Below are 13,276 nucleotides of genomic sequence, written 5' to 3'. Positions count from 1 at the left end.
CTGCAGCCGCAGAAGTTATTCTGCACATATATTTCAATGTAAATAGCAGTGTTGTCTGTCTAAGCAATCACATAATGACATATGTAATTGAATGTGTGTGGAACATATGAAGATGTCTGTGAAGTGCTGTCTCTGGGTATGTGTGAATGCACACATCTCTCCACACCTTCTTCCTCTCTCAGGCTCCCAAAGGAGGGATTTTGTGAATGTCCAGTTTGGGGATTCAAAAAAAAAGGGTGAGGGTCTGATTTCCAGAAGGTTGATGCCCGTGAAGGTCTAGGAGAAGACCGTATCTGTCCCAATCATTGCGGCTAATCTTAGCATGCCACTGTCATGCTCAGTTCTTCCACGTACATATGTCTCATATGAAAAACACAGAATAACTGTTTTGAGCATAACTTCTCCTAAAGGCTGTAGACTCCTTAGCAGGTCTGGTTTACACAGGAAAACTACATCTGCAATATGCTCCCAGCATTTAAATCTCGATAGATACAAGCTTCCCCAGAAATTGCTTCTTAGAAGAAAGCAGGCAATTATTTCAGTTTTGGAACTGTAACTAGATTGTATTTTATGTCATTGGATATGACCAAGAGGGGTAGGAATACCTAAACAATTATTTAATGCATTTCAGTTGGAGTATGAATGAACTAACAAACCCCTTGCCCTTGAGCAGCTGTAATTTTTAGGATTATTCTTATGAAGCGTATTGAGTTTGAGATTCTTGGCTTCCTCGTGCAGCAGCCTGTCCCTCTGGCAACTGTCATACTCAGTCATATCAGTTACATGCTGCCGCAGCCGCTTAAACCTCTTGTGCAAATGTTAATATTAAAAGCAGGCCAGGTAGCAGCAAACTCTGCAATAGATCTTCAGGTCACTAATGAAATTACAGCATTTACAAATAACCTGCATACAAATTCTCCAGTTCTCCAGGTGTGAATAGTTGTTTTTGTGTCACTGCAGCACTGGCATGCAAAGCGTTTCAATACCCTTTGTGATACCTGTAAGCTCTAACTTGCAGCATTGTATGTAGGCCTTTTGGCATGAATGCCATTTAGATATCCTTTTGAATAATGCTCACTACTGCACATAGGACTTTCACAGTCTGGTTTTAAAGAATTAAAACACAAAAAAGTATTTAAAAGAAAAAGACTGGAAAGAATCTTAAGGTGTTATTTGGCTTGCCCCAGGCCCCAGAGCAGAACCAGTTGTACCAAAATAATGGGTTATTGGGAGTTTCTCAAGAACATGTTAGACAGTTATGAAGGCACTGTACTGACCCCAGATGACAAATTCCAATATTTTTATGAACTTCACAGTTAGAAAGCTTTCTTTAGTGTTTAACCCAACATCACCCCTGCTGCAATTAAGCCTTTTTATTTTTGCCTTTTCCCCAGTAGACAGAGATTTTTATTTTTTAAAGCTTTTACATATTTGAAAGTTATTATCCTATTCTCTGGCAGTCTTATTTTGTCTTTGATAAAGCATCCCCGTCCTTTCAATCTCTGCTCATAAATATCTCATTCTTGTAGCTGTCTTCTATATTTTCTCCCATTACTCCATGACTTTTTTAAGGTCTAGGGCATGCTGGAACAGGCTGCCCAGGGGGGTGGTTGAGTCGCCTTCCCTGGAGGCGTTTAAGGAACGGGTGGATGAAGTGCTTAGGGACAAGTTTTAAGGGAGTGTTAGGAATGGTTGGACTCGATGATCCAGTGGGTCCTTTCCAACCTGGTGATTCTATGAATTACTATGCTGGGTCAAAACACAACACAGTACTCCAGCTTGTGCTTGGAGAGCAGTATTTAGATTGCTACACATCTTGCATAAGGTTGTGTATCCTACTGGCTGTATTGGCTATGTCCTACTATGAAACTTGCTGCTCTGCAACAAGATGACTTTTTTGATTCATGTTCAGTGGTTATTTTCAAGCTGTCTGAGCTTTCTGTCATCTGTAAATTTAGTGAGCGTATTCTCTATTCTACCAGCTAAGCTGTTAATTAAAGTATTGAAGAACAGATCGCTGCAAAACCCCACTCAATATATTCTTTCACTTTGGTACCAACCACTGAAAATTAATCTGTGAAAGTGTTTATTTCAACCAGTTGCGTACCACTTTATAATGGTATCAACTGTCTGTGTTGAATAAGTTAGAAACCTTATTAAATTCAATATGTATTCCCCTGCTCCTACTTCTTATCCGGTACCAATTAGCCTCTAAGGAAGGAAATTAGATTGATTTTACACAATTAATTCTTGACAAATCCATTTGACTGTTTTAAGCTCTTACAGGATAATATGGTGGAAAAGGAAACATATAACTTGTCCATGTCTCTTTCCAGCCCCATGCTTGCCCTTCCTTGCCCTTCTTGAACTCTCCTCTTCATGAGTCCTCATTTGTAATTACTGTAGTGCAGGAGTGAGAACAAGAGAAGGAGGCAGCAGTCGTTATTACTGCCAAGGTCCTTCTATCTTAAAGCCAAGCCTGGGCATTCTTGGACAAATATGAACAGGTTAAGCTTATTTGAAACCACCAGGCACACTAAGTAGCCTCTAATATTGTTTAGCCCTTTGACACTGGCATGAATAATCTCTGATATGTGGAGCTTGTTACAGTCATTTCTCATGCATCCATATAAAAACAATTTATAGGTTATTTAACCTTTGTTGCCCATATATGTATAGACTTCTTTGGGAAATAGTAGGTGCTAAAATATTTTAAAACTTTCTCCCTTGCCAAAATCTTTGGATGCATTTGAACTTGTTTGAGATTAGGATAATACTGTGCATGTTTGGGGGTGCTGTGAATAACTAGGTCTTTTGAATTCCTTTCTGGTTGCAAACAAACAAAAACAATAGCTGAGCAAGTGCAGGCAATAGAAGGCATAAGTTTAAATTGCATTTGATACATTGAAAGCTGCTTTAAGTAAGTACGCAAGAGAACAGTTGTATTTCCTTTCTTACATGTGAAGTCTATGCCTGTTAATATACTGTTACCTGGAAAATGCTATGAGATAAAAAGGTAAAGGTATCACATCATTTGGAGAATGCTTTTAGGAGGTAAGGAATTTGTCTTTTTGACAAGTGAAAATGCAGCCTTTTCTTAGCTTGGTCTGCTTATGCAGTTTGCCTATACAAATATAATAAATAAATAATAATAAATGGTAAATACAGTAATTATTTTTATCACTAGAATTTTTAAATTTCTACATAAAAAAATGAAAGATGGTGAGTAGTGAAAATCATCTAAATGACGCCCAATACCTTGCTGGCATCTCATCACATGCGTAAGTGCCACATGCATTAAGAGCCACATAGGCTTTTCAGACTTCCTTGGCAATTGCCTCAATAGCATACCCCTTGGAATTATCCATTAAAAACAACAAAAAATAATTTAGGTAGCTGCAAGCTATATGAAATTAAGTCATGGATCGTATCTAGCCCAGAGCCTTGTGGGCTCACCAACATCTGCCACTGCTTCCTCAGTGGTGGAGATGGCAGATAATATAAAGTGACTACAGAAGGTCACCTGGCTTGCCTTTGAGATACAGAGTTACTGCTTCTATTTTCTTATATTCCCCTCAGTAATATGGCAAATTTCTTTCATTCCTTTCAGTCCACTTTCACATATTTTGTCCTCAATGACAAATTGTGATGACTTCTGAAATGACCAGAGCTTCTTTTGCATAGACAAAATATGTCATTGTTTTAGGAGCCAGTATTTCATGGCTTAAAAACACATATTTATCTCATTGCCCCGAGTTACACCCTCTTGAGCTTTCTTCAGCCATCTGACTTTCCCCTTGGTGTTAACACACCCTTCATGCTTTGAGATAATTACTGCATCCTTCCCAGTCCCTCTAACCTTCATCTAGCCAAGCAACAGTTGTTTGTTACAATTTATTCTCATAAATCACATCTTCCTACAGAATTAAAAATGAATGTGTGATGCACTTCTGGGATCAAGTGTATCGGTAACTTTAAGAAACCCAAATCTCAATTACTTTTTGTTAGGCATATGTTGCTACAGGATACACATAGTACTGAAGACACATATTTAGCCATCTTCAAACAGAGTTACCTAATTATTAAGTCCTTGCAAATGAAGATTCATTTTTCTGAGAACCAGAGATACCAGCCTACTCTACATATACTTCAACAAAATGACTTCCTTGTAACACTTCATCCACATGGAGCCAATGCAGTTAGCTCATTGCCCTCGAGGGCTGTTGTATAATCATCGATGCAGTTGGTTGAGTTGTGGAGGGTAAATTCCTCCCACTCACACCACCACAGTCACAATAATCCTTCTGTTCACAAACTTCCCAAAATATTTATTGAGAGAATAGCTTGGAGGTATGTTTTCAGTGATGCTTAAGCCTGTTTTCACTTGTCTTTCTTGCTTGACTTTTTTTTTTTTTTTTTTTTTTTTTTTTTAATTACATTTTGGGAGTGGGTTGGACGGTGCTTAAATGCTGGCATTTCTTATAGATGGCTTTTCCTGACTTTAATTAGTTTGACAGACACCTCTGCTTTCCAGCTGAGTTTCCATAACTGGAAGCAGCTGCTCTTTGGAATTACTTCTCCTCACAGTGTTAAAAAGTAATAAGTGTCTTGTGATCCTTGTGCCTCTACAATGAATTTATGGACATAAAAGTGCACAGTTCCAGAGCTTCAGGTGTACTTGGATGCAGAGAGATGTTTCTCTCCTTTCTTTATTACTTAATGAAGTTTTATGAAGTGAAACATGTCATTAACAATTTAGGGAAAATGGAATGTATAGATGGGATATGATTCTCCACTTTCTTATTAACTCTTGTTAGTGAGCGTAGAGCAGGTTTTAATATATTTTTCCATGGCGATTTGAAACTCTTATTTGAGAGAATCTTGAAGGATTGTACAGCTTGCAAGTGAGTGAAGAGTAAGGCTTCTCCAGAAGAGCACAGGCTCTGTGAATCAAGCCTATGCCTGTGTTTACAGCCACAGCTGAAATGAATTCTTATCATCTTGACTACATTGTCACAGTCTTGTGAATAGTCCTGATTTCATCATTAGCTTGATGATTTATTTAACACTCTGCCACCTGGAGCCAAGTGATGTAAAAATCTCAATTTGCAACTGTTTTTTTTATAATGAAAATGTAAATTCTGGCTTTTATTTTCCAACAGAAGTATGAAAATGTGACTTAAGTGCACCCTGATGACTCAGACAACCAAAACTGAAGCAATCCAAAAGTCTTACTTTAGAAAGTCCATTAGATTTAAATGTAATTTTCAGGTGCCTGACATCTGTGAGTTTTGAACACTTATCATTAGAGCAGAAATTGCAACACCACATGTAACACAACTGCTGGCCTACTGTTTGCTAGTCAATTGCTGTTTGTTTTTCCATAAATTATCTCTTAATGTACATGTCTGGGCTTGCTGGGTGGTGCACAGGTCAGCTAACCCAGGGGCAGAACTCTGTGAGATGGGGAAGGCACCTGGCACCCTGCGGAATGGGGAGGAAACACTTAAAAGGAAAAAGTAGGGTATCTGTGAAGGGAGAGAAGTCTGGGTGCCCTGTATTCATTGGAACTGGCCGCTGAGAGCTGTTTCCAGGCATGGAGGCAAGAGGAGAAACTCGAGCAATGGAGCAGGAATTATTGCAGCAGAAACTGATCTGAAAGAAGAGGTTGGAGACAGTACTTTCTTCTCAAGCGGCTGCGCTAGGGAGGATTGACCCTAGGCTGATGTGATATGCAAGCAAACATCAAATGATCACATCTGGTCTATTATCTTCATCTGTGCCTAGCTGAGATCATCAGACAGGTTTCTTTGTCTGGTTGGCTTCTGCATTAAGTAGGCCCAACTACCTCTTCACTAATAACACATCTGTGGTACTTGGGGGACAGACTAAAAAAGTGCGAAGTCTGAGCTCAGTACTGAATCCTTGTGGGAGGGCAAGTCAGGCTTTGGTAGGGTCTGTTTGCTGCTTGCTCAGCAGGGTGGTGCATTAACATTTAAAGAAACAGTTGAGGAAATAATTTGTGTTCTGTTATGTTTTGGGACAATATTTAATTGGTAAATTGGGGAGTGGGTGTTAGGTGGAGTGTGGAGGAGGTGATTTTTGTGTGGGAGTGGTCTGTTCTAGAAAAGAATCTAAGCAACTCTTGTTTTCTTGCTAGTCCCTACCATTGGCATGTTTGTGTCATGTGTACTTTGCTGTATTATTTTGCTAAAGGGAGCTCTGTAAATTTTTATCTCTCCATTGATTGCAAGCAGGTGATTTTTATTATTTTTTTTTAAGATTTCGTTTGCATTTCATAATTGGTCCTTTTGCAAATGTTTCTTTTTCCAGAAAGTAATACTTTTAGGAAATATATTTTCCTTTTCAAAAGGAGATGCAATAAGCACCATCCCTGAGGTGTTTCCATTCTTATTTTAAAAATTTGAGCTAGTCACAGTGTGAGTAGTAATAAAACAGTGTGCTCACTGTGAGCCTGTCTTTCTCTCTTGGTGCTCCTCCCATCTTCCTCCAGCCAGCTTGGTGTGATACTTACACCAGTGCTGAGCATCTGAAATACACAGCTATCACACACTACTAAGTTGTACCTTGTTCTCAGCCGGTTTTATGATGCGCTTTGGGATGAGATCATCAGACTCCTTCTCAATTAGTAATTTACTAGGAGTTTCAACGAAGAAATGAAAGGAAAAAGGAGAGGGTAAAGTCCAATTCCCAGTTCTGAGGCTTGCTTTTCTCCTTTTTCATTTCCCCAGATCTAAAATTATTTTGGATAAGAGCAGCCAAAGGATACTGAGCTAAATAGTTCTGTCTCTGTCCCTTACAGAAAAGATTTGTGTGCATCCTTTCTATCAGACACTTACAAAAATAATATAAGAAATTGAGTAAGCTCCTGTGAACAACAGTGTAGATACTACTCCTAGACAGCCTAAAGGGTGCTGAACTCCTATCTGAAAAATTAATTAAGTTTTATTAAACATTTTATTAAAAGTGCTGCAGAAAACCACTGGAAAAAGAGTATTAACTAAATGTTGACAGGAAATAATAGAGCATCAAAGGTGGCTTTACCATGTAGCTAGAGAAGAAGGGGTGCTGAGTTTGGATGGAGAAGGCAGGCAGAACTAAGTAGCATGAAGAAGCAAGAATCTTAGTAAATTTTGGAAACTGTCCAGACAGTGTCTGACGTTGTAGGAAGCAGACGGAGTACTGATTTGGTGGGTGGTTTTGGAGTGGTGCACTGCGCACCTAAGCAGGATCACAGCTGTGGTGTCCCCAGTGATGTGTACTCCTTGCAGGTCAGGCTCTGGCTCCTGGATCCCCTCCACTGGCTGATCTAGTGCTGCTGCCTCCCAGTTAAGTAACACAAGTGCTGTGCAGCTGAAAGAGGAACTGGACAGGATATGAGAGGCCTTTGTGGAGCATATGTGTGGGCAGGAAGGGAGGATACAAATCCTTCCTTTCTCCTTATGAGTCAAAAGGTATCTTTCCAGAAGGACTGTGATACTCTCTGTGTTTAGATTTCTTTTCCATGTATGATTTGTCACACAAAGTCACAGCCACTGTATTTTACCTGAAGCCTGCCAAGCCTGGCAGCATTTGTATGTCTACCAAGCGTGGTGTTAGCTAGCGTGAAGCATTAAGACTACTGGAATGACTTTCCTAGGCATGCGTGTCTCCTTCCTTCTTATTTTTCAGTCTAGTAGGGTACTGATATCTAGGGAGAGGATGGATCAAGTGTAATGTGGAGAGTTCAGACTTTTATCATAATAAAGCAATTTGTTGTTCCTAACTGCTTACTACTGATAGAATTAAACAGACTTAACTCCATCTGGGATAAGTATTGTTTGTACTGCTTTTAAAATCAGGAATATTTTCTGTAGTTATCTAACTGGCAGAGGATGCTGGAACTTGATCGTTTCAGGAATAGATAGGAGTTTAATGTGCAAATGAACATGATGGATCTAGCACTCTTTTGTAGTTTATGCCTGTATAAGAGTCTAAGATAGAGCGACAGCCTGTTTGGCAGAATGGCTGATGGTTTGGGCGGGTGGGTCCCCATCCTGCCCCATGGTAGAGGGTTTCTGGAGCGGCTGCTGGCATGTCTGCTTTCTGCTGAAGAGCAATGAAGAGCAATGCCAGCTTCTTTGGCTGATAAAGACGATGCAGAGACTCAAGGAATCCACTCCAAAGGATCCTGCTACCAGAAATAATAACCATACTTACACATTTCTTAAGGAAAATATTTTAAAAATGAAGTAACACGTGAGAATTAAAAGAAAGGATGTTATAGAAGGACCATCAAAAAAATGTAGCAAGAACAATGAGATAAAATTGTCCAAGATGGATTGTGATAAGTTGATGGGATGGAGCCTGCAACTGGTAAGGGTTGTAGTTCCATTCAAAAGCTGTGGCGTGAAACTCTGCATGTTTCAATTTGATGACCTCTACCAAGGGGAAAGAGGGAGAGAGCTGAAAGGAGATAAAATCACTGCTAGTAGTGTGTTGCATTGTAATTTGCTTGTGTTAAGAGTTTTAGGGCTTCTGCAAGTCACCTGTAGGGGCTAGCTGGAATTTTTATTTCTCCTTTCCTCTGCACCCTCTGTGCATACAATGGCTTGCTAGTTTATTTCTCTGAAGCTTTGAAGTTTTGATTTAGACTTGATATACTGGGCAGGGTGTTGTTAGTGATGTTGAGAAACCTCATGTGTTTTGTTCACGCACGCAGAGTTAACTGCCAGGCCTCTGAACTGGAAGCCATTCCCCTTGAGGGTCATCTATCAGGAACCCATGAAGTCTGCTGACCATTACACTGTGGGGTACGATCCACTTTCCAAGGCAACCTGATCTCTCCTGGTCTCTTCCACGTAGTTTAAATTTGATATCAAAGTGCTTACAGTTGTTTGTGGTATAGTTTTCTTGGATTAAATGCCTCTTATGTGTTTGCCAGCAGTTGTTATAGTCTGCTTCTGATGGCGCATGTCAGCTTTTCCAGTTTAATTTGATGCATATTTAAATTTTTCACGATTAAACGCGTTAAAAGCATTGTGTCACTCTTGTGTGACACTGTGGTGAGATGATCCACACTACCTTGGGACAGAAAGATTGTCATCTTTTGTCTTACTGACTCAGAGGTTTGTGCTTTCCGTGGAGAAAGACTTTGGCCTGATGAAGGCAATCTCCCTAAACCCTCAGTAAAGAAAGGAGAAAGAGGAGCTTTTCTATGGCCACCTTAACCTGGAGTCAGGATCTTGCTCAGAGTATCCCTCTGCAAGAAAGTCTGTCTCTCTTGAATACAGAAGAGTGCTCTCCAAGTTGGTTAATCCTGCCTGGTGTGTAGATGTGGGAAACTCTTATTAACTGCACACCCACATATAGCTGATGGTCTGATACGAAGATACACTCATGTGCACAGTGCATCTGCCATAACTGGGTGAAACGAGATTCACCGCGTACATGTTGATCATTTCCATCTCCCATGTAGAGATTGGCAGGAAAACAACCCTGTGGAGCATCATAGCTGCTCTGTGGAGGGACTTTCCATCCAGAGTGCACTGGAATTTCTCTGAAAGCAACCTCAAGCCTGTGCACTGTGGGTGTGACACACTGAGGAACTGTATCAGAATCACTGCCCCGCTGCCTTGTTCTGCCCTGTAGGTGCACAGTGACCCTTTTCGAAGATTTCCAAACGTTTAAGCACCTGGTCAAACCTCCTGTGAGGTGTCCTAATAATATCTCAGAAATTTGATTAAATTTATTTCTTCCCAGTAGCATACAGAGATCCAGTACAACATGCTTCTAGAATGTGATATTTTTTGGATGCCTCAGTTATTGTTTAGACAACTACAGATAAAAATGCAAACAAAAACTATATTCTAATTTAAATTCATTTGTAATTGTGTAGTAGCAGTTATAACACAACCCAAATACTACAGTCGTAGCTAGGTTTCAAAACCCTTATAAGACCTGAGTTTCTGCTTGTTCTAAAACTTCCATATTCTTGTTACAGCTGTTATTTTGCAAAATGCCCCTGGGATTTATTATTGCAGGACATTGGCATCATTAAAATAGAGGAACCCTGTGATATCTAGAAGGAGGGGGTTTCAGGGAAGGAGAACAGGGAATATTTTTGCATGTCATAGTCATTGAATGTCTTGAGAAAAGAGCGTTTTGGGAATGTCTGAAGATGAATAGACACTGTAATTGCAAGACTATAGAAGGCGGTAGCTATCATAAACTGCCATGGATTTGTCGTGATTTCCTCACGTCAGTTTGTTTCTTAAAGCAACTGCTCCTTGATTCAAGTAATTTTGCAAGATCTTTTTTCCTTATCTCCCTTCATTAAAATCAAAGGCTCTGTATCTCACATAAATTAAAGTCAGATGGTTGAGGGGAGGACTGCTGCAGCCATGCGTCATGTTCCTCTGATGAAAGTTGCTGCCTCCACAAAAGAGGTGATGTAATGGCTCAGGAAGCAGCCCTTGGACCACCACAGTTTACAGTCTAGTTTATGTTACCTGGACTGCAAGGCTAAAAAGTGTGAATATTCAGGATCTGCTTCTGTAAGTAGTGTAGTCATCCTTGCACAGGAGCTATGACCTCCATCAGCAGCGAGAGGCAAGGCAGGTAGGAGTGCTGTCCCTTGCACCAATTTAATCTTAATCTATTGCTGCCTGCTGTCAGAATAATGAGGAGTTTTAGACTTCGTGCTCCAGAGTTATTAGGATTTTTTAAAAAGTATGCTTCCAAACTGAAAAAGACAACATACAGAAGGCAGCATGCACAAGAGCAGCCCAGGGTATTTAACTCCTGAAAGCAACAGTGTGCCTTGTTCAGCTGTTTTCAAAGGTGGTTGACTTTGCTACTGTAAGTGGTTCAACATGGATTTCAGAGGGTCACTAAACAAATTATCCGTGACTAATTAAACCAGTTTTGAGTTACGCAAGCCATGTCAGAGTACCGAGAGACTTCAGTTGGCACACCTTTAGCCTCATACTTCATAGGCTTATAGTTGCATACAATTTGAAGGTCGATTAGAGATTTTATACCTGGTTTGGGCCTTTCATTATTTCTCATTACTAGTCAATAATATGATTAATTACATAGTGTTTATCCTACATGTGCATCCTAAAAAAGGGTCAATAAAAATGTGCCTATTTCTACATCATCAGTGGTTTCACTGCCTTTTTCAGCATAATTCTCTTTTAGTTTCTCTACCTATGTCCCCATCCTCCTTTTCTCTGTTCTGTATGTGCTATTCCAGCAAAAGCTGTAGTAACACAGCTTACAAAAGTCTCATCCCTTCTTTTGCATACCAGTTGCTGAGAAAGTAATCATTTCTACCAGCTTTTCTCTCTAGTGCTAGCCTACAAAGCAAAATAAGCCATCGTAGCTTTCAGGACAGAAAAAGAGCATCACTGAGAATGCGGAATGCAGACGAGAAGTGCAGTCACCCCACTTTTGCTTTATGCCTTCTCCAGAAACTATTTTTAGCCCTGTTAGCAAATGGTATCATTTGTTGCTCCAGGCCACTGGTGCTACACAATCAATGTGAGCCTTGTCAGCTGAGGGGCTGGCAGCAGGGCTGGGGGGCGACTGGTACTGGGAGATCCCAGGACTGGACAGGGAGCCCAAGAGGGTGTGCAGGTGCCAGACCAGGCCCTGGGTTGCATTTGGGTCATGCGGGGCACATAACATCTAACCTAGCAGCAGGCAGGGCTTGTAGGATGCTGGAGAAGCCACTAACAGCTCAAAGATATGAGCTCTTCAAACGTTTGGCCAGTGCATGACAGCTGAATATCCATTAAATACATCCCTTCCCACCCTCCCCCATGCAGACAGGTGCTTCCAATAAAGAACAGCTTGAAACAGTAGCTTCTCAAGACACTTCTAACCATTTCAAAGCTTAGGGATGAGCCCTAAGACTTAAAGGACTTCCTTGCTGCTGGTCCCAGCAGAAGCTGGGAGAGAGGTATGGGGTGTCTGGCTAGTCTTCGAGTTGTCCTCCTGCCCAGCTCCCACTGACCTGTCCCGCTCTGTCCATCCGTGAGTTTGGCCATGGTTATCTAACGCACCTTCCCCAACAAGCAGGCTTGTGTGCGTGCACCCAGGCACTCACTGTCTCCTAAGAAGGATGCAGGAGCATCCCTACTGCTGTCTGTAATCAGTGAATATTTAATTTCATTGGGGTGTTAATACTAGGAAGCAGGAGGCATGTTTCCACAGTCTCTCCCCAAGGAAGAGCTTTGCCTATTACGAGGGGCTGGGTGATCTCTCCTTTTCTCAAGAGAATGGTGCAAACTCAGCACTTAAAATCTGAGTTACCTGGGCGCGTCTTCCCTTGCCTGGCGCCGTTTCCCACTAGGAAAACGCTGTTGAATTGGCTGCCGGAACTCCCGACTATCGGAAGCGCAGCCAGCCCTGCCCTGAGGAGCTCCCGTCCCGCGCGGTGGTGGCTTTCGGGGCGGGAGAAGGAGCCGGTACCCGCTGGGTTGCCGCCCCGCGGAAGGAGGAGGGGCTTTGCCGGCGGGTGGGCACCCCCGCCCGGTTCCAAAGTTTGCAGCGGCGGCGGGTCGGTCCCGCGGTGCCGGGGCGGGGCGGGGCGGTGTCGGCGCGGAGCCGGCGCGGATCCGGCGGCCGGGCCGGGGGCATGGACGGGGAGCGGGCGGGATGCCCCGCCGCCCTGGCGGAGAGCGGCACCTCGGAGGCGTTTGCCCAGCTTTGGGACGACGTGATGGGCATCCTGGTGAGTGGCGGCGCCGGGGGGAGCCGGACGGGGGACGGGGGGGACGCGCTGCCCCCTCGCCCGGCACCTGCTGCGGGGTTTGCCCAGCTTGCGGGCTCCGGCATCCCAGGAAAACTTCTTCCATGGGCGACAAAAACAAGACGACTGTTCTAATGATGATTTTGGAGTAAGCTGCGCCGGGACGGAGCGCGGCCGGGCTGGGGTTCGGCTCCGCTTGCCGGGGCAGAGCGGCCCCTGCCTCTGTTTACACACGCAGGAGCGCTTGTTTGGGTCGATCAATGGGCGCATTGTTTCTCGTTGCTCCGGCACGCTGGCGCGTTCGGTTAAACTCGGGGGAAGGAAAGGTGGTGTTTGTTGCCGCCTTTCCATTCCCCGCACGTGTTGGGGGGTCCCCGCGGCTGCCCTGCTGCGCTCCCGCGCGCCCCTTCTTGGAGCATTTCGTTCCCCGTAGTTTGTTTTTTTGGCACCGAGTTGCTCAGTTACGGCCCCGCGGAGTTTCTGCCGAGGAGGCGCTGATCCTCGTTAATTCACCGGTGA

General features: G+C 42.8%; 1 protein-coding gene across 6 annotated transcripts in view; it reads left to right on the top strand.

Moving 5' to 3' along the window:
- Positions 1 to 13,276, top strand: part of SASH1 (SAM and SH3 domain containing 1) — a 536,181-nt gene that overhangs the window by 402,344 nt on the left and 120,561 nt on the right. Inside the window, exon 1 of one of the 6 annotated variants that reach the window (XM_054062722.1) lies at positions 12,445 to 12,739. The exons of the other annotated variants lie outside the window; for them this stretch is intronic. Within the exon in view, the coding sequence (XP_053918697.1) occupies positions 12,644 to 12,739 (96 nt within the window). The 5' untranslated portion in view covers positions 12,445 to 12,643. Of the gene's footprint in view, positions 1 to 12,444; positions 12,740 to 13,276 lie in introns of those variants that run through there. 6 annotated transcript variants of the gene reach the window in all.

This window comes from Cuculus canorus, chromosome 3, assembly GCF_017976375.1.
Source record: "Cuculus canorus isolate bCucCan1 chromosome 3, bCucCan1.pri, whole genome shotgun sequence".
Classification (NCBI taxonomy): domain Eukaryota; kingdom Metazoa; phylum Chordata; class Aves; order Cuculiformes; family Cuculidae; genus Cuculus; species Cuculus canorus.
This window is presented reverse-complemented; position numbering and strand designations above follow the sequence as displayed.